Raw genomic sequence first — 22487 nt, forward strand, 5'->3', positions numbered from 1 at the left:
TGCCAAATGTATGCTGGTGGGTACCTTTCCCTGGCCTGGTCTAGGTTGCTCCCTATCATGGTCCTTGCAGGACTCACCTACAGGACCTGTGTCCTGCCAGAGGAGTTGCCCAGGCTCCTCCATCAGAACCTCTCCCAATGCCAGTTCTCGTGCATACTGGTGGGGCCATGGGCCAGCCTTCCTTGCTGGCCTATGATCCATTCTGATTCTTACTGTTTGATGTTTTACCCCAGCCAAGGCTTATCCATACCCAGACACTGCTCACACATGGCTCAGTAGTGGCAGACCTAGCCTAGTTGTTTACATCTACCCAGGTTCTCCAGAGCGCCAGATGGTGTTGGCGTCTAGTCCGGTTAGGTGTGCCCAGTGCATGGATTCAGTTTCTGTTTCTGGCTCCTCATCTAGCTTCTTATGCATGTCGACCCATGGAGACATGTAAGAAACTGGGAGTTCCCTTCATATTTCCATCTTTCCCGTCTCCACCCCAACCCAGCCTTGATTTTTGTGGTTATTTGAAACATCAACCAGTGGATGGGGCTCTCTTGCCATCTCTCAAAATACAAAAACAATAATAATAAGGAATTATTTTGTAAGTGAGAAACAAATGATATCTTTATAAAGTGTATTTACAAATTAAGGAATGTTTTCATTTTTCTAATCCACTCACTCCTTTGCACTGTCTGACATTTTAGGCATTTGAGTTTGTCTCCCTATTTAGAAGCAAACCCAGCCAGCTCCACATGTCCCCTACCCCTGCCCTGCTTTAGCCCAGGGACAGTAAACAGCAAAGGCTGTCCAGAGACCAGGATTGAGTCTCTTCTGCCTCCCTCCTTCCTGCTCTGAGCAAAGATAAGGATGGATGCCTTAAAAATTCCTATTAATGCTCCCACATCATCCTCCTTCCTCCTCCAGTGGGGTTTGCCCCTTAGGCCCCGATTCTGGCAACATGCCCACTTTTAGTGCTGAGACTTTCTCCTCTTGATAGGATTCCATTCATTTCACAAGGCCACAGGCCTTCAGTTGCAGCTGTAAACACTCAGGGCAGCTCTCCAACCCCAGCTCAACCCCCATGGGAGGGAGCAGAGGTTCTGTTCAAAACAACAGCCAAACCCAACAGAGGCATCTACTTTCTGCACAAATTTCGTGACCACGTGAGTAGCCACAAGATGAGGTCAAAAGTTCTTAAGCTCCCCATTTTAGGGATAAGAAAAGGAGATCCTGATCAACTCTGTCCAAAATCAGTTCTGCATATGTCAAGTCTTCAAGAAACATTCACAGAAGGCAGAGAAGCAGACTCTATTCTCTCTGGACTATCAGTAGCTGGCCAGTCTTGATTTCCCCTCATTATCTGGATCCAACTTCTATCTTTGCTATTCAGCTAGTAATGCCATTCATTGTGTAGTTACCAAGTGCTTCCAAATAGTTTCTCTTGTTGGGTTACATCAGGAAAACAATGAGATAGGTCTGATTGGTTCCACAGTATCATCCTAATTGACAGAAAATGGTTCTTAGAATTTAACAGATCTTCGTGTGACTTAGTTAAGGTGAGAAAAACAGTACTGGGTCTCGTGGTAACTACACTATCATTTAGGCTGGTATAAACTGGAAATATGAACAAGGGCATACCACTAACAATCATGAATGACACAACTGTAGCCCTAACAACAGATGTTCTGTATCAAAAGCAATATTAAATAATTGGAGAACAAAACCCAGGCAAAAATTAAGATTTTAAAAATACTTTTATATAGAAATATTACAAAGATTTTACAACATAGGAAATCATTGTCATACTGTAGGAGGATGAGAACAAGATTAAACCTCAAGGATTAAGAAAGTGCTCATGGCAACGTATTGCAGTCTCCATGAAAGTGCATAAACAGTTAAGGCAAAGTACCATGTTGGTACTGGCTTGTTGCAAATGACTTGTAAAACAGTTTTCTAAAAATCCATACAAACATTCTTTATTCCCTCCTCTGCTGCTACTCAGATTTCTGAAAAAAAAAATAGTTTTGTGAACATTCTTGCTCTAGAATGACAGAGAATTCTTGGGTATAGAACAATAAAACATAAAAATGCTCTACCCAAGTGTGTTGAAACAAATCAAATGATTTCTAAAGCAAAACCTAAGTGTGAACTACCTTTCCACATGTAACTTGCCAGGCTTAAGACACTCTCTCACACTGAAGAGACAGATTCCTGGTAGCGGTCCAAGTTAAATCAAGACCTTGCCCTCTTGTACAGCTTTTAGCTTTGGCTTCTGTGACTATCTACTGAAGTATTTGAAGATCTTATGCAATCACTATGATATAAATCTATAGCTTTGCTTCTACGTGCAGCTTACATATAGCCATTATATGAAGTGCTAAATATGCTTAGTACAATATTTTTCACTGCCTGATAATAAAATTGCAAAGGTGTTCTCATAGATTAAACCAGGAACCTTATTAGAAAATTCTAGTTAAGTATTTCATTTCTTTTCACATACAGGAAGTCCCTTAAGATCGATAGGATCAATAAGGATAATACTGGCTATCCAAATTTAAATTTTCATACTTGGAGAACTTACTTGCTGTATAATACAACTGAGAAGAACATGCATAAAAGTAAATTTTGCAGACTTGAGCAAGAGTGAATTTTAGGGAAAACTAATGCTTGTAATTTCTAGTCCAGATAATAAGTATCTGCCAAATGGTAATGGAACCACTGTTTAATGTGAATTTTTGTCTATTCAGGATAGGAGAATACAGTGTCATCGTTGTCGGCTCCAAATACAAGCAGGAACTTAAAAAAGTTTTTTTTCATACTATCTGTAAAGGTACTTATTTCTGCTGACCTTGGTTCTTAGCTCATGGTCTGCCTCAAGGCACAGCTATAGTAAGACTACAACAAAATGACCGGCTACTTACTGGAATTCTGAAGTACAAAATAAACACATGTGCTCTACATAGTCTAGTAACAGCGATAGCTACAGTTAAACTGTCTTATACTACAGATGCATTCACTTCATTTTCATTTGCAACTTCTTTTTCATCAGGACCACAAACAAAGAGCTGATTGCCCAGAGTCTTTTGGGCAAATCGGAAATACATGATGTGGCCCATTGCCACAAAGGAGACTGAAATCAATACGAGCAAGCCAAAAGCTTCAGGGTTGGGGGCCAGAATAACCATGATGAAATGCAGAAGGTCAAGGAGATAATTCATGGAGTTCTGTACACCATTGATAATGCCCCTTTCAGATTCAATTACATTTTCTTGCAGCAGTTGTGTCACAGTTAAATCAAAGGACCAAAGACCTATGAAAAAAAAATTTAACAGTTGGATTTATTAAAATCGTATATTTCAGATTTATATATAGAAGCACACATTTGAACCCTGCTAACTTTAAGTCACCTTATATACAAATGGGGTATTTAACATAGGCTTGCCCTAAAGAATTCTTTCTCATCAACAAATATCAAGTTAATAAAGGCTTTTACAAATTATCTCTATGGCTGCCAGACAAAAATAAGTCTAACCTATAAAAGCTTCTTAGTTGTGCTTTTCAGTGATTATTCAAAATATAGAAGTAAAACTCTGAAATAAAAGGCATAACAAATCCTTCTATAAAGACTAGTACTTGTGAAGTTTAAAATGACTCAATTCACTGTTATGGCTAAGGAGCAAGGAAACTTAAAACCACAGTCACATTTACTGCCTGCATTTAAAGCCCTTACAATAAAGCTGTCTTGTTCCAATATTAATGTCTTTGATAAATTAATGTACTGCTTTGAGCACAAGATAAATAAGGTTTCATTTCAAGAACACATTGTCAGCAATAATTCATTATTTTATTAATGATTACTTAAATCTTGCTCTGTAACATTTTGTTTCCTTCCAGAACTATAAAATCCAATTGTGAGGCAGACTATATAATAAATATACATCATGTAGAAATCTTTTGGAAGAGTTTTGTAACTACTATGTCTTTTTCACATGTACACATATACACAAAACTACTTTATGTTGCATAAAAATATAAGAATTCTAAATCATTAGGTGACATTATAATTAATTATAATTATCATAGTTAATATATTTTATAAATTCAATTCCATTAAAGATTACTTAAGATATTGACTTAGAAAAAATTCCAATCCTTAATGATTTTAGTACATACAAAAATAGAATTTTATAAACTATAAAATAGAAATTTATGATTATTAAATATTAAAATATATACATGAAGATCAATAGTGAATTTTGTCCAAATAAATATTCAGATAATATTTCAGGTTACTTTCCAAAAAACACATTAGTTCATTAATACGTAAAAAAAAATATTTCTTACCAATTCTAGCAGCAATCACGCCTGCAAACAGCAGACTGACAGAAATCAGGGAAATGGGATGGCTACTCGTCTCTGGGATGACAGGAGCAGGATTAGACCCGTTTGACATGAGAGTTTCAGTTGTAAAGGCAGTTTCAGGTATTTTGGTTGCAGTGGGCAGTGGCTCCGCTTGAATGAACCTAGAACGGATATCTTCAAAGGGAGACACAGACAAGTCCATGGGACTCCCAGGCGCGAATACCGAGACCACACACAAGATCAAACAGGAGAGCTGTGCCAGTCCTGAGATCATACCGGTTTGAATCAGGCCACATTTCCGACGCAGCCAAGTAAAAGCCACAGTTCCCATGATTCCAGTTATTGCTGATGCTCCCATCAAAATACTGAGGATGGAGCCAGTCAGCCCCTGAGTGTAGGCATACCCTGTGGTGATGCAGTCAAAGCCCAGGACAGTCATGTAAAGGAAAGCAAGACCCATGCCAGCCAGGAACACCGGCTGCCTGTAGTAGGAGACCCAGCCATCTCGGAAGGTGCGGAAGGGCTCAGTGATCTGGGAGGCACAGGTAGGTTCTTGCTCATGTTCAAGCTCATGGATGTTTGGATCTTTCTCACCCATTAGGTGAGTTCCCTCCAAGGGTTTTGGCTCAGTATCTGTTGTAAAAAAATAATAATGATGTTTAGGGAAGGGCACTAAAGGAAAAAAAGCAGAACAACTCATCAAATAGAATCACCAGGAAAACATAGCATCTTATTCAGGGGGCCCTAGTAAGAGTCAATTTATCCAGACCCCAGTTTCCTTTTTCTTTTGAGAATGCCCCTCACCATCTCCTCACTGTCTTCAGCTGCCTGACAAATGGCTATGTAACTTGGCACTTTCTAGGTACCAAGGAACTCTCCTGTTTCTATCAGTTTGTCCAGCCATCCCTATTGCTCACATTGCAGACAAGGGTCGGGGTCCCACTCCAAACTCCTCAGGTTCAATTTAAACCTATTCCCCAGATCCTCAAAAGCTTGGCTTTGCCTCACCTGTGGATGTGATAATTTCATGTGGAAGTTAAAACGGTCAAAGTTCACTTAGAAGAAAGATTGCTCAGGCTGGGAAGGGTGGATGGAGAGGGATTAGAGGAAGGCTGGATAACAGGTTCCAAAACCAAGCCAGAAGTGATAGGTTCTAGGGTTCCATAGCATGGAGTGGGGGATTGTAAATCCTATTAATATCGACCAAATGAAGAACTGAACAACAGGGGAAGTTCACAGGCTACAAACCTAAAGACAAGGAACGAGAAATGCTACCTCTTGGATTGGATCTGTTTATGTTATATACATGTGTTGAAATATTATACCATACTCCATAAAAAGTCCATATAAATAAAACACATTTATCCCACCCAGGCCTTCACAAGTAATAAATCCTGAGGTAAATTCAAAACTGTTTTGATCTCTACCAACGCTTCCTTAGGGCCTGGCCATCAGCATCAAAGGATTGATCACCATGTTCAGATTACCTTTGTGTAAATTTAGCTGCTTCAATTCAGTCTCTTCGACTTTCAGAGCAGCTTTCACAGCAAGAGCAGGGGTTTTCTGGTAAACCTTCCAGAGCAGAAAGTACTCGACACACATGGACACCAAATTCCATCCCGAAATGAAGCCACAGCCGATGACGGGGGAGCCAAATGTCATAATCTGGCCAACAGCCATGGGAGCCAAGATGTTGGTTAACTGATCAATTCTTCGTATGGTAGCATTCATATCTACAGAGGCAGCAAAAAGAGGGGTCCTCACACTCATCAAAGAGAAACCGCCCATTTGCACATGACAACACAGAATGCAGATTTCCAAGACATGAACTCTAACTTGGAGCAAACCATTGTTTAGAAAAACATTCATGATGTAGATCAAGTCACACTAAATTGGTCTCAAAAATCAGGATTCTTTGAGATTGTTAGTCTAACAACAGTTTTTTAAACAAATACAATTGTAATTCCACCTTTTTTTCAACAAGCTGTGTCTATTCATCTATATGCTAAGTACTGTCATCAATACTATAAAGAAATAAGCAACACCTTTTACCATCTTCATGGAGTTTACATTCTCATCGGAAAAGAAAGAAGAGTCAACAAGCCTATACGTACACATCTACAAACATGAGCGAATTTCAGAATTTGAGGCAAAAAAAAAAAAAATGAACTTACATTTTAATTCCATTTTTCAAAGGGTTTTGTAAAGTACCCTCATATGTCACCTGTCAGATGTTTATTTAATACTTTGGTGAGAAATAAAGCAGAGTAAAATATGTGGAATGTGTTCTTGGAGAAGGTAAGTGAGATGAATTCAAGAAAGGACTCGCAAAAAGAGAACTAGAGAGAAAGAGAGAGAAGATGGCATTGCAGACACTGCAGACAGGACCTAAAGTGAAAGAAGGCAAAGGAGTGGGCCACCTGGACATCAGAGAAAAGGGAATCCCAGACCAAAGAAGACAGTCATCCTGGGGGAGAGGAGCAGGCCCACAGTGGTAGAGAACAGAGAGAACGACAGAAAACAAAAGAAATGAGGGGTGCCTGGCCTAACCACCAGTGGTCTTGGGAATATTACACAGACTTTCACACTGATTCAGGGAACCTTTGGGAATTCTGAATATGGGCGGCAGAGTCTGACATTTCACTTTGTTTGCCGTGCTGAAAAAAGACTACGGAGCAAGGGAGGTGGGGGATGCTAGATCATGGGCAATAGCAAAGGCAAGGTGACAAGTGGTAGAGGATGTGTTGTGGACCAGGGCAGGAACAGGGAAGGTGCGAGGAGAGATTGTGTATATTTTAAATTGCAAGATCAGGAGGACTTGATAACAGATTAGATAGGGAGTCTGAGAGAAAGAGAGAAAACAAGGATGAACGTGGTTTTGTTTTTCCTAAGAAACTATTAGAATAATAGGGTTTCCTTTGAGAAGTGGAAGGCTTCAGAAGAATCACGGTTTTGGCGCAGTTGAGCATGCATTTGGGTTTGGATAGGCCTGGTCACTTTCAGGAGGCCACATCAAGGGCCAGGAGGTTAAATACATGAGGCTGAAAGTGTAATGAAGAAATATGAACTGGGTCAGCAGGTTGATTTTAAAGCAGCAAGACTACATGGGATTACAGAAGAATGTGGGTACTGGAAGAGGACAGCATCTCTGGGAACTGAGTGCTAGGCACATTAATAATGGTCATGAAGGTAAGATGCAGGAAAACCAGGAGAGTAGGGTAGCATAGAAGCCAGGAGGTGACAGTATTTACAAAAAAGGACATATTAATATTTAATATTTATTTTATTAATATTAATTTTAAAAGTATTAATAAAAGTGTGCTCATGGGTCAACAAGGGCCAGCATTGAGAAGAAACACTAGATGGTTCACGTGAAAGATGCTGGGGCCATCCAAATGTAAAGCTGTAGAGGCAAATGCCTGACTGAAGTGAAACAGCCTGGGGCCAACTTCAGCTGACCCCACTTTCATTAACTTTTAAGTGACTCACACCCCTTAGAGCACAGTGTGAATGCTGTCCCCTGGCCTTATGCAAAGCAAGATCTTGATCAGAGAAAGGAATTGGAAACAGCTATCTCTTTGATATGCTTTGCTGCAGCGAAAACAAAGAACACCAAATGCCATGACAGAGGTGGCAGGGTGGTAAAAGCATGAATTTTAGAAGAACACAGAGGATGGGGCCCGGCGCGGTGGTGCAGTGGTTAAGGTCCTCACCTTGCACACCCGGGATCCTATATGGGCGCCAGTTCTAATCCCGACAGCCCCGCTTCCCTTCCAGCTCCCTGCCTGTGGCCTGGGAAAGCAGTCGAGGACAGCCCAAAGCTTTGGGACCCTGCACCTGTGTGGGAGACCTGGAAGAGGCTCCTGGCTTCAGATCGGCATAGTATCGGCCCGTTGTGCTCACTTGGGGAGTGAGTCATCGGACGGAAGATCTTCCTCTCTGTCTCTCCTCTCTGTATATCTGCCTTTCCAATAAAAAAAATAATAAAAATAAATCTTAAAAAAAAAAAAGAACACAGAGGATGTTTATAGTCTGACTCTATGAGACAGTGGCTGACCAAGAGTACAATCTGAATCCATGGTATGAATGGAAGAGCTGTCCTCAGATAGGAGCACAGATTACCAATAGTAAAGGCCACACACATGCCTTCAGCTACAGGCAAGAAAAGAAACATGATGGCGGCAGCACAATGAGAGTTCTCAATTCTTCCATTGTCTCAATAAAATGTAGAGCACAATAGCTAGGGGCAGTGAAGACGGGGGAGAAGGGTCTGAATGTGTGAGGAGAAAGAGCAGTACTGCAGGAAAGAGTGAAAAAAGCAACTAGAGAACACAGGATGATCCTGGCAGCAGGAGTTCAGTGATCATGAACTTGCAGTGAAAAGCTGGAGCGATGCTGTCTAAGTTGCAAGCACATTGGACACTCATGGAGGCTGGGGCAGTGAAGGAGGTAGCAGTTAAATGATGGATTATGGGAAGTAGTGGGATTCAGAGCTGTGTCAAGGTCTAGAGTTTTACCACAGGAATGGAGAAATGAGTCAAAGTAGAGAGAAGATGAAAAAGAAGCTGGGTAAATGACCTGTTTTCTCATTCCCTACCTCATTGAGCAGGGTAAAAACTGATAAAACAAGCCTTTCACAGTCACTGAGTGACCTCAAGGGAAAAGCAATATCTGACAAGTGTATGAATAGAAAATTGCCTTTAATCCTTCTCTAATCCTTTGTTCCTTAATTACTTTCCAATTAATCCCTTGAGTGCTGATGGCTTGCATGATAACAGCGGTACTTTGACATATGTCACCTTTCACTTGTGAGGCAAAGGCAACTTCCATTGATTCTACCCATGACCACATTTATTGAAGCTTTGCTACCGCCATGTGCACACCATAGCTGAGAGAGAAATGTAGAGTCGATTCATGTAATTCCAGAATTTAATCTAGCTAACAAGTAACTAAAGAAAATGTATACCTGGATCTTAAAGTCCCAGAACAACAGCCCCCCAAAATTAGTTCAAATTATTTGTTGTTCTTTTGCTGCTTTAGTTTTCAGGGACCATGGCGTTTCTCAAAGTCACCAGTGTCAATCTTTTGTCTGAATCCTATTTCAGCTGTCAATAATATGTTTGGTATCAGTGAAAATGTAAATGTGAAGAAACAGCTTTTAGTTTTCTACAGTAGAATGAATTAAGTGATTGCTTTTTAAAAACCTAATACTTTTAGTGTTAACAGTCTCCTGAACGTACATATTCTCTTCATCTACTTCTTATACAAGAGCTTTTCAAAAAAGTTCGAGAGCAATACATACTTTGAAAAAAAAGTGCCTGGATTTCAAAATTCTTCTGTACCAAAATAAACTTATATTTTCATTCCATTAACATGAACATTTCAAAGTATCCTCATATAAACACGCAAATGTTTGCTGATTTAATTCCCACTTTAACTGTTTTAGACTACAGTTGTGCCACAGATAATGATATTAAATAACTACTTTTATTAGATAGGGTATATTACATTTCATGGAAGATTAATTTAGAAAGATTTGTTGAATAAATAGCAGATCTGTATAACTTAAATATGACAACAAACTTTTTATCAGAGGGCACAAAAGTAAAAAAAAAAAAGATATCAGAGATATCAGCAGATATTAATAAAGAGTGATCCACAAAAGCAGGGAAGGAAGTAAAAGGTGGAATAAAAAATCTGGGAAAAGTGAGCTCCAAACAGGTTAAACAGGCTGAGGGTCATGGAACTAGAGAATGCTTCAATGAAACAGTAGATCCAATACATGAAAAGTTCCTAAATTAGTTAATAGATGAAATAGCCATATGTATCTGAATATCTCTCTCTCACACACACACACCCCACCACCACCACCACCACACTCCCCACCCCTGAGTTCCCTACCTAGGTTTCTACCAGTCTTTGCCAATCACCTAAAATATCAGCCTGCCTAAACATAAACTATTCCTGATGAGACAGGAGCAGGTGAGTCTGTGTACAGATATGTAACCTCACAAAGCTCCAGGCAGTCCCTCCAAGTGCACTTTCCTCCTTCCCCAGCCCATTGTTCCTTGACCCTGCTTCTTTTCCTTTGTTCTCCTGAATTGTCTGAGAGCAGAAAAGGCACCACAAGTCTTACTCTCAAACACTGCTGACCCGCAAAACTAATCAAGTTTCTACATCCCCTTCAATAGTAAGGTTTTTTAACTAACACAAAAGCTAAACCTAAAGTTTCTGGAAGGAAGACATATGGGTTCCTTCACCAGCCTACTAAGCCCACACTGAAAGACAACCACCTACTAAAAGCTAAATTAGAGTGGACAGGATTTCAACAACAGCCTACTTTCTCTCGAGCTCAAAAAACTTCCATGGGAGAAAGTAGACTAGCTCACATTCTTTCTCTCTGCCATAAAGCGGGTCAGCTAAAAAACAGCCAGTCCTAGTTTTGTTGTTCTGGGATATCATAGTCATAGCAATCTGTGGGATCTTATTATTTATTCATTTATTTACTTTTTGTACCCAAGATGAATTGAGCAGATATGAGTCTGTTTTGCAGGAAATTATTGCTAGAGCTGGAGTAATGATTCTCACCCATTTTTACTTATTGTCACTTTATGCTAATCAACATTTTTAATTTATTTTTTGTATTAGGACAAGTTAAAGAGTCAGGATAACTTTCTTTAACAGAGCTCTTTTATAGAGTGAACAATTTTAGACTTTAGAATCAAAATGAGCTCTGTTAAAAGATTCAGATAAGTCAAAAATTCACAAGCCAAGCATTCCTCCCAGATTCCAAACAAAATATTTGTGGTTTCTCTCCAAAATATATGTGTGTCCTTTGATACTCTGTGAATTTTAAGACATGCACATATGCTTTAAATGGCATGCTAAAAAGAGAAAGTAAACAACGGTTACATGTGACAAAAAGCAATGTGGACTTGTTGTCTATTATAAGTGACAGTTCATAAAAATGGTTGAGAAACACTACTCTAGCTCCAGAGATAATTTCCTGCAGAACAGATTCACATGTGCCCAGTTCCTCCTGGGCACATGCATCACCTTAAATCACTGAAATATTTCTGTGTCCATTATCATATGCCCACAACAAAGTGATGAGTCAAGCAAATTCTTCCACTAGCCCTCCAAAGACTTTGTTCTCTTTCAGTCACCACCTCCTTTCTTTTCTTTCTTCCCCTCCCCCCTCGCCTTTTTTGTTGTTGTTTTAAATCACACAGTCTGATCAAACAAAGCTGCTTGCTAACCCCAGCACATAATCTTCCCTTCTGTGTCCGGGGATAAGCCGTTTAAGTCATCAAGAATGGTTTTCTTGTCTGTCAGGGTGGTTGGGCAATGTGTTTATGATACTCATTATCTTAATGACCAACAGAGTTGATTCAGCTGAGCTGACCTGTAGGCAGTTGTACCCCCTCCTCCGCTCCCTGCGTAATTATCAATCCAGTTTGTGCCTGTGTCACAGGGGGAGAAGGCAGACAAACTGCAGCAAAGGAGGTTTACTGTGAGCTCACGTACACTTGATTTAAAATGAACTGTTGCTTTGGAGGCATTCTTTAGTCTGTCTTTGGCCACTTGTATACATTTCCAGTGAATAACTGAGAAGTTGTAACCTTTAAACACTGTGTTATATCCACTATTTCTTTTGTATCTTCAATAGCAAAATTACAATACACATAATATATAGAAGTTACAAATTAAAATTCTAAAGTAGGAGAAATTAACTTTTAGAGTTTAACTCAGGTGTTTTAATTTAGTTTGCAGAAAAATAGCATGTATAGTATGATGGATAAGTACCAATAATAACACCTTTAGGTAAAATTTCATGTCCAGTTATAATATCTCTGAAAATTAAATGTTTAGAAAGAACACAATTTTCAAAAAAGAAAAGGTTTGAAAGGAATGTTCTTCCCTTTTCCAGGTATACATAAGAGAGAAGTTAACTATCATACACTCAATAGCAGTAAGCTGTCTTATCACCAAAGCTGGCAATAGGGTAGAGAGAAAACTACTTCTCATTTCTTGTTTTTAAAAATATTCAGAACAAGGGCTTGCACAATGGCTCATCTGGCTAGTCCTCCATCTCTAAGCACGATATCCATTATGGGTAAAAGTTCATGTCCTGGTTATTCCACATCCCACTCAACTCCCTGCTTGTGGCCTGGGAGAGCAGTGGAGGATGGCCCAAAGCCTTGGAACCCTGAACCCACATGGCACACCCAGAAGAAGCTCTAACTTTGGATCAGCTCCATTGCAGCCATTGTGGCCATGTGAAGAGTGAACCAGCAGATGGAAGATCTTTCTCTCTTCTCTCCTCTGTGTAAGTCTGTCTTTCCAAAGAAAATAAATCTTTTAAAAAGATGCTCAGAACAAAGGGAGTAAAATGTATAGACTAATATTATTCTGACTTAAAGAGAATTCAAACAGTTCCATTTAGTTTGAGAGAGAAAACCAAGTTACCTGCTAATTTGCTTCTGTCTCCTCCTGCAACAACAACAATCCAGTCCCTTTGGATAGTGATGGCTGTTGCAGTGCTGGCCAGATTTGCAATGTTGGCAATAGTGATGATCAGGATATAGCAGGAAGTCTAAGACATTATTAGCAAAAAGCAGGAGTTACAAGTTAGTTGACCACACTGTACCCGTCTCATAATACAGAGAAGTTTAAGATGGCCTTTAGTGGCGTAACAAAAATTTTATGGTGACTTTATGTACAAGAAATAATTTTACTTCCTATCCATGAAATAACCAATACTGCGGGGCAAGCTAAAGGGCAAACTATTGCCTGAATCTGTAAGACATATAATATAAAATGTACATATTACCTGTAGAGCACATAATACAAAATTTCAAGTAGCCATTAAACACTTATGTAACATAATTATTATAAAATATTAACAGAATACCTACTGTGAAAGTTTAATATCTCCTTTGAAAAAATGTCAAAAAGGTATTGAGGAGACCCATATTTATGTTAGAATTCTGACACTTTCTCTATGTAGACAATGGCTAGTCAACTAAGACTTTTATATTTTTTTCTTCAGCAAAATGAAGGGGATAAGGCATGAAGATTTCTAATGTTCAGCCTGGCATTCAAGCTCTATAATACCACCCAAATATATACAAGCCCCTTAAACATATCCAATGATTGTCTTTGCACCCCAATCTTTTTCCCCTTGTCCACAAATGTATCATGAAATCCTACTGTGGGAAATTACCTAGTTGATGTCCCAAACAGAAATAGCAATTATTATTGAAGGAACATAATCATGACTAATTAAGAAATATGAATAACATTTCTTATACAGTGTAAACAAATTACAGATAACTCAAAGGCTGAAAACTAACAACTGAATCATAAAATAAGCTCTTAGGAATACCATTAAAAATCAATAGGACAAAATTTAAATTCAAACTAAACTTACTGAACACCTGTTATGGATAAAACTACAATGAACTATAGGGAAAAGACAGGCCATACAGAGATCAAAATCCAGTGGTCACATCTGCAAAAAGGACACTATCCAGCTTTAACAGGTGTTTGTCTTTTATTACTACCAGAAATTCAATTTTCTGCCATCAGGAATCTCACTGAGAACTTACAAGAAGCCATCCACGATATATGGTCAGAAGCTCATTTTTATGTAAGAAAACCATCATCAGGATGATGCCACACAGGATGACGGAAACATTCTGCACCACCAGTGAGGTCTGGGCCACTGTACAGAGGAGGAAATAGTGTTACTACACCGAAATGCTTTAGTAGGGCTGTCCTCAATTGACACACCAACACACCATCATTATACTACATTAATTCACATGCATAATTACTTCCAGAAAAGATAAAATCTTCATGAAGTAAATCTTGCCCCAACCATTCCCAGCACAACACAGAAGGTCACTCCAAACCAATAAAATCTGTGAACAGCATAAACTACCCACGCTTTTGTTCTGCTAGTTGAAAACTTTATTTGTAAAGATTATTTGCTTAATTGATTGATTTGATAAACAAAGTGATAGGCAGACCAGAGAGTGAGAAATCTTCATTCACTGGTTCACTCCCCAAAACGCCTACCACTGCTGGGGCTGGGCCAGATGGAAGCCAGGAGCCAAGACTCCATCTGGGTCCCGTATATGGGTGTCTATGACCGAGGCATCTGAGTCATCACCTGGTACCTCCCAGGGTGCATTAGCAGGTACCTGGATTGGATGCAGAGGAGCTGACACCCAAAGATGGGATTTGGGTTTTTAATATCAGCACCAATTAAAGTTTCTCATAATGATCCCATTTTCATATATTCTCTTGAAAGTTTACTGTCATAAACAGAGCTATTAAATAGTACCCATCTTTTAGCTATCTGTTGCTTAAGCTAAAATATGAACATGTAGGTAGTCAGGGAATCTGTAATCCCTTGTGGCAGGCCAAATCTGATAAAATGACATGGACAAGACAGGTGAAACATGGCCAAAAGCAAAGTGGTTCTGTATTTCTTTTGGAATACCAATGTTCTGTTCTAAGCTATCCCTACAATCACAGAAAAGGCCAGCTTTCCCACAGTGAGGCAACCATGTGGTGGAGTAAGGACAGGTAAGGACATCTTGTCGTTGTCTTCTTTGCCACTCACTAGGTCACGTTTCTAGGATGTGAGAATAGTAATACCCACCTTTCTTACTTTATGAGGTTGTAATGATGCTCAAATCAAATATGTATGAAAGCCCTTTGGAAAATATAGAGTTGTGTATGTGAGGTGTAATTACAGCTCATGTCATCAAGGATAGTAAAGCACACCCTGGCTTGAAAGGTCATCAAAGACTCAAGATAAAACAAACTGCTTTCTGAAACTGCAGCCCCAAATGGAATTCACTCGTACAGGAGAAATTGGAGATTGCTATCCCACCACAGGTTCTTCATCCAATTCAACACGCTTTCCTAACCCACGTGTTTAACAATCCTAAGTGTAAAGGCTTCCACGCATGATATTGCTAGGTTTCTATACATAATGATATAAATGACAAGCATTTTTCTAGGATACAAAATATTTTTCTATAGGTTCTCTGGTCTACCCATTCTCAAAGCAGAAAACATTTATCTTGACTATTTTATTAATGGCATGAGGCCCTAGAATTCAATAATCTTGTGTTTGTACCCAGGAGCAGTCACTGTGCACAGAAATAAGATCACAGTTTCTCAGTCTGTGCCCATCAACTCTCAAAAACACCTGACTCTAAATGACTATGCACTTTATTGCGAATAAATGAAATACTCACTTTTTTCTTTCCCGCACAAAAGTTATTTCAGTAGAATAAATATCAATATATTATTTCCTTTTTAAAATGTTTTTATAATTCAGCTGAGAGCCAGGTTAAACTATTTTCTTAAATTTATTCTTAATATTCGATACTCTCATACCTAGCTTAATGTGAAACACAAGAATCCAGAAGACAGACCTCTCACTAAAAGCACTCCAGCATAAATCCTGATGCCCAGGGAAAGTCAGAGTTAAACAAACTTTAAATGTTTAACACGATTCCCAGAAAAGTACTACAGTATTAATCATTAACATCTAGAAGTAAGAACAGCCAAAGACACACACATACACACAAATCCCATTAGGTCAGTGTTCTGACATCCCAACTTAGAACAGAGTGCCAGGCCCTCAATTTAGAGGCGCTGGTACTGAGTCCCCATTCCACGCATGGGACGTGCAGACACTCCCTGGGAGAGCCTTAATGGTTTTCAGTCTTAGTTTGCTGTTTCCTTTCCAACAGGAAGCTCTGGCACCATCCTCATGAATACAGGGGTTTAATTAGAAGGCAATACTCACCTTTAAGTCTGGCATTCTTATCCACCCAATCCCCAATGAGGGCTCCCAAGAGCAGAACAGATCCTGCCACCACCAGGCCATAGACGGCAGTCAAGAGGAGGCTGTTTCCATAGAGCTCCACCAGAAATACAGACACTGCAAAGTGCCACATTCGATCTCCCTGCAAGAAGGAGGAGAGACATTTCAGTCAAATATTTCTAGTTTTCAGTCAATTGCACTCAGGAAGTTGCTTTCTTATTAAAAGGGCACTTTCTGGCTGCATGAGACTTTCATTGTTCATAATTACTGTATGGATTGAGTACCAGTCAGATGTTAAACTTATTCATCCAGCACAATGGCAAATATTCTTACCCCAATCCTAAGTACATACAAAAGCATGTTTCTGACGCTAATGAAATACAAGTACTTCTTAGCAATAAAGGCAAAAAAAAAAAAAAAAAAAAAACAGGTCCCAGCTTCAGGAAAGTTTTCTTAGACAAAATGTGCTCTTCTTTCATCAATAATAATTGCACATTTTTTTCTGGGCTATGGTGTGATATTTCAATGTATGTGTTCAGTGTGCTGATCAAAACAGGAATAATTAATGTTTACATTTCTTCAACATTACTTTGTGATTGATGAGGCCTGAGGCTTCTTTCTCCTTGTTCATGCAGTATCCACTAAGTCACTGTACTATGTAAAACCTGTTCTCTTGTGTGCCAGATTTCTCCCTCTCCTGACTGGTGTGCTAGATTTGTCTTTCCTGACTTGAGAGATGCAAACTAATGCACCACTGAGCCACAATGAAATACAGTATACTTCACAAATATTAGTACAGTTGATTGCTAAGATAAAGCCAGGATCCCAATTTGATGGGACTCTCTCAAACAGACTCTCAACTTTACGCCCTAACATTCTAGGATCTGCACTGTATTTCACATTTCAAAATCATAAAGCAAAGAGTGACCAGGAAGATGAAATTACTAAGGTCAAATTCATGAGCAAAGATGCCAAAACTAAATGTCCTGAGTTCAGCAGTCATTTCCACATTGTAATGCAGTTGGGGATTTAAAATTAAAAATAAACAAACAAAACTACTTATTTTCTCACATAGATTCTACAGAATATAGTGAATTATGGAATTTGAATTCATTACTAAAACAGGTGGTATAACAGACAATTTTATGTGAGTTAGGTAAATTAATTTAAAAAACTATAAGGAGTCTATGAAATTTTTAAGATTTATTTTTAAATTTTTATTGTAAAGTCAGATATATATATAGAGAGAGGAGGAGAGACAGAGAGGAAGATCTTCCATCTGATAATTCACTCCCCTAGTGACCACAACAGCCAGAGCTGTGTCTGGATCCAAATCCAGAGCCAGGAGCTCTTCCTGGTCTCCCACATGGGTGCAGGGTCCCAAGGCTTGGGTCCGTCCTCGACTGCTTCCCCAGGCTACAAGCAAGGAGTGGGATGGGAAGCAGGCTGCCAGGATTAGAACCAATGCTCATATGGGATCCCAGTGCATTCAAGGCAAAGACTTTAGCCGCTAGGCCACCACTCTGGGTCCTATGAGTTTTTCGTTTTGGTTTGTTTGGTTTTTTTTTTTTTTAGTTTTTGTTTTTTATTAAGTTTCACCCCTAACGAGTTATGAAGAAGGAAAACAATGTTCTATCATAACCTATTCTTATGAGTCACTGTCAGACATTAAATTTCCCACATGAGTTTCTTAGGTACTTGCCTCCAAAGTGGAAATATTTATACCCCCAGTTATTCTCAAAACATGATAACTTCCTTATAATAAATTCCATGCATTAAAAACAGAGTATGTGAACTGATCTGAAAATTTTATAAAGTAAAAACAATATTATAGGTTCAAAACTTTAAATTGCTGCATGCTAGCAATTTACAAGAAACTTCGTGTAGACCAACAGTTTTCAACTGGGGTGATTTTGCCCTGCCAGAATCATTTGCTAACATCGAAGTTATTGTGGCAGAATCATTTGTTAACATTTGGAATTATTTTGGATTGTCACAACTGCAAGAGCTAGAGATCAGATACTACTGGCATCTCCAATACACAGGACAGCCCCCCTGACAAAGAGATTTCCAGCCCAAAACATCAGTAGTGCAGAGGTACAGAAACCTTAGGATAGAAGTTTGTGAACGCAGTTTTGCAAAATTGAATGGATATGGTCAAGTAAAGATTAAATCAGACAACTGGAAACCACATTTGAATCACTCTCCCTTCAGGGTCTAAAATACAAGTTGTAGAACTTGCTGTACCCTCAATCCTAACATAGCCATGGCTCAGAGCAGGTGCTTAACAAGTAATGGAATGCATGGGTCGGGGGGATCTCTGCTATGCAAGAAGGAAACAGAGAAGAGGTTGCCAAAACATTGAGTAATTTTACCAACTGTTTTGTTCAGTTGTATCAAATTGACTCATGAAGGTATAGGAGTTTGATCATGATTAATATTTCTGAAGCAGCTTAAGTTTGCCTTGATAATAGGCAATGTATCCACTGACGTAGGACTTTTCCATTTCAAATATCTTTGTGCTATATGCTTAAAAGTGAATGATAGCTCACATACTCTGAAACCACTGAAAAGGTAAGTTTATTAAGGTAACTATGTCAAAAAGAGTAGCAAATCAAATTGCTTTCTCAGTTTCTGACATGTAAAGCAAATTTAATCTTGTCTAGGATAAGATTGAAGGGCAAGATAAGGGCTTTAACCTAATCTTTCCTCTGAATACCTTCCAACAGAAGGAAAAAAAAAAAAACACATGAAGGCCTCAATTGAAAGTTTAAAATAAAAGTTTAATAAATTTTATCTTTCACAACAAAAACAATAAGAAATGTTATTCTACTACTATTGTTTCTTTTCTTTTCCCTGATTTTTCCAACAAGGATTTTTGAGTTCTTTAAATCAGGCCATCATAGTAAGTGCTGAGAAATGAATGCTTTCTCTCTTGCTTTTTGTATGGCATGCCACCTCTTAGATGGAGATGGGGCCGGGGGAATGCTCTGGTTATCCCAATTTCCATGGGATTTATCTTTGAAAGGCAACTGATTCTGCTATCACAAAAAGCCTAAGAACTGGGCAAAGTCTAAGGAACTGACCAAGTGCCCACCCTTTCCTTCTGCATGTCAGCTGCCTGCCCTTCCCCAGTACTCTCACCATACTTTGATGCCTTGCTGACTTATTTCTCTGCCCCTGTAAATTCTGTGAGTGATTGTGGTCTTTAATGTTAATACACACTTACTGAGCTGCTACTAACAAGGAAGTCTATTACAGTCTAATACATCTTCAATAATGTGCAAAAATCACAATCCATGCCTTTATGCAGTTCACATGCCAGTAGGCTTAGAGCAAAACAACCCAGCTACAAGGAAAGGTCGAGTAGCATTGGGTAATCACAGCAGCCCCTCAGAGCAAAAGGAGAGCCTGCAGAAGGCAAGCAGATGCAGAAATACAGATATCTTGAGGTACATGTGGAGGCTGACCATAGGATGATGAGAAGAGATGAAGAACTGGCCCCTCTTTTCTCACTGCGTTACACTGTTCACTACCTTTTCATGATTAAGCACTTTCTAAGAAGCCTATATTTAATTGTAAAATCTTCTGTGGCAGCATCAATTTCTCATTCTACTTTCTGTTCAGGTAAAACAGTGTAATCTGACTTGATCCATTGGTAGGTATATATGCAGTTCAGAATAAAATATGTTCACTCCACTCAAATCTAACCTGAAATTCGCAATTTGGCAGGGTTAGCAGGAAAATGAACACACAGATAGGCATACACACATGCATGTACACAAATACCTATTTTTGTTGCAATAAAATGAAGGATCATGCCAACAATGAGACAGAACCAAAAAAAAAAAAAAAAGTAGAATCACTAGCATTAGGAAACATCTTTTGTACCCCTGTGCAGTGAGAAATAAAAATCCACCAAGCTTCACATGGCTTTAGTCATGTTGGTTTTTCAATTCAATTTTCTCTCTTTCCTCAAATTATAGTAAGGTTGATATAAAACATTGGTCATCTTTCCAGTGAAATCTAATTAACATGTTAAAGATCCTCCAGGAACAGCCACATTTCTGGCTTTCTTTTTTTTTTCCTTCGCAAAATACCTAACCTCCTAGCCTAGCTCACACGAACTGAAGATTACAAAATTCTTACACTTAACCGGTATTTGGAAGTGAGGCAATCTCCTTTCCCCAGGAGCTTGCTCTGGGCCACAAGATGAGAATTTCAGATACTAATTCTATCACGTGTTAGAATTAGTCTTTTAACTACTGAATTCTCTGAATTACACTGGAAGAACAAACTGTTGACTTAGATTTGTGCAGAGCACTTTTACTGGGTTTCTATTTAGACTCATTGGTTGTTGGAAGTAGAAGAAACACACACCAATTCCACTATGTTGACATAAATTTGCAGAGTCATCCCTGTGTAAGCCTCTGAGGAGATAGGAGCTTACTTTGCTAAAAAGTCATCTATGAATTGCTGTTTCTTAGAGAACCAGTTACCCTGTATAACAACATCCCAAGGCTGTAGGGTACAGATTTATTCATCCAATAGTTTCCCTTCATGCCTTGAGAATGATCCCACAGAAGTTTCCAACTTAAAAAAAAAAATTGACACAGAAAACAAACTTACTCTCAAACTCTTTTATTTACATTCTTTCTAAACACCAGATGAGTCATGCATAGAATGTACTCATTTTTATCATTTTTAAACAGGAGAACAATTATCTAAAAGATTTTAGTCATTAAACACCCAGCATCACCCAGACCCTTCACCACCACAAAGAAAGGCAAAGGAAGAACTGTCAGTAGGTTGCCCATTTTCACAGGATGATGGTTTCTAAGATATCTTGGGATGCCTACAGTTGCTCTAATCACCAATAGTATATTTGTTCCTGGGGTCATTTACACTTTAATCTTAGAATGCTATTGTTAGCCTAAACCAGGTACTCCAACATTCTGTATTTTCAAGGAATTACATGGTGAAACTAAAATTTAACAGAAGAAGAAAACACAAATGTGAAAGAATAGAGGATGAATGAGATACTCATGTGTTCTTAGCAATGCAGAATTTATAGCAATGCAAATACTCCTGGGCTGATTAACCCTGGTTTGGGCTAACTGTTTAAAGTATGATAACCTGATAATTAGATAGTATTTACCAACACTCTTGGGAAAATATCTTTGGTGCAAATACTTTCCCATTAACGCCTATGTTCTTTGACGGTTTATTTCAGCATAACAAAGCTGACTGAACACAACCCAGAAAAACTGCAACTATATCACAAGGAATACCTTATATTCCTACTTACCCATGTTGAGAGAGAATGACTAAGGTAGAGAAGGAATTTTGCAGAGGTCAGGTAGTTCGCTAAGAACAAACACACAAGATAGGGGGAGGGGGAGAGAGAAAAAAACGTATTTAGTTGCATGAGTGGGCTCAGGTCACAAAGCTTATACATTTGCTTTTGTCAAAACATAAGTGGTTTTTAAAAATGGATCAAACCAGGCACATTTTATCAAGCCACCTTAGAACAGATGCTCTATGTTTACTTAATATCATCCATTGAGAATCAGCAGAACCTATTGGTCAATAGCTGCATAACTTCACACGCGGTGAAGAAACTCTGGTTTCAAAATTCTTGAACTCCTTTTTTTTTTTTAATGCAAACTTTCCAAAGTGCTCCATCCTCGTCTGTGCGCAAGCTCCCTTTCCTCCTGAATTTCCTTTAAATCCCTGAATCCCCAAGAAGTCTAGGAAGTTTTCGCAGAGGCACTGGGTTAACAGCGAAGCCCGTGGCTCCAAACCGCGCGTGGGGTCCGTGCACCTCTCAGCGTCCAACCGGGTTTCCACCCCGCCGCGGCCGCTCAGCCCCACTCACCACAGCATCCTCCCTGGCGGTTTTGATCTCTTTCCCTGGTCATGACACCAGGTGCCCCTTGCTGGCTCTGCTGCTGCAGCTGCCGCCGCTCTTGCTGAAATGCTGGTCAACAGGAGTGCAAAGAACTGGAGGTAGCACCGCGGAAACGACAGCTGCCTTGTGCAGAAACACCCCCAAAGACAATGATGGCAAAAAGAAAAAAAGAGAGAGAGAAAAAACAGACAGGAGAAAGAGGGGAAAGATCCTCGGGGTTTTCTTTCTGTCTTCTTTCCAAACTTAGCTAACACTGTAGCTGAAGTTGGAAAGCAAAGCCTTATGGAAGCGGGTTCGAGGCTCTACAGGCCAACCGAGAGCCGAGCCCGAGTCAGCTCCAGCCACCGCCACCGCCGCCGCGGCCCGGGCCCAGCC

General features: G+C 39.3%; 1 protein-coding gene across 2 annotated transcripts; it reads right to left on the reverse strand.

Moving 5' to 3' along the window:
• Positions 1-1723: 1723 nt before the first annotated feature.
• On the reverse strand, positions 1724-22487 carry SLC40A1 (solute carrier family 40 member 1). Of its 2 annotated transcripts, none has more exons than XM_040971844.1 (8): positions 22080-22487; positions 21510-21568; positions 16184-16343; positions 13962-14077; positions 12820-12946; positions 5838-6083; positions 4333-4983; positions 1724-3298 (listed from the first exon to the last, which is right to left on the reverse strand). In XM_040971844.1, the coding sequence occupies exons 1-8, from the start codon at positions 22120-22122 to the stop codon at positions 2985-2987; spliced, it is 1716 nt and encodes a 571-aa protein (XP_040827778.1). In that variant the 5' UTR covers positions 22123-22487; the 3' UTR covers positions 1724-2984. The 2 variants fall into 2 exon arrangements, with proteins under 2 accessions (XP_040827778.1, XP_040827779.1); XM_040971845.1 differs by having other exon boundaries at positions 22071-22487.

This window comes from Ochotona curzoniae, unplaced genomic scaffold, assembly GCF_017591425.1.
Source record: "Ochotona curzoniae isolate NIBS_2020 unplaced genomic scaffold, NIBS_Ocur_1.0 contig_2210, whole genome shotgun sequence".
Taxonomy (NCBI): domain Eukaryota; kingdom Metazoa; phylum Chordata; class Mammalia; order Lagomorpha; family Ochotonidae; genus Ochotona; species Ochotona curzoniae.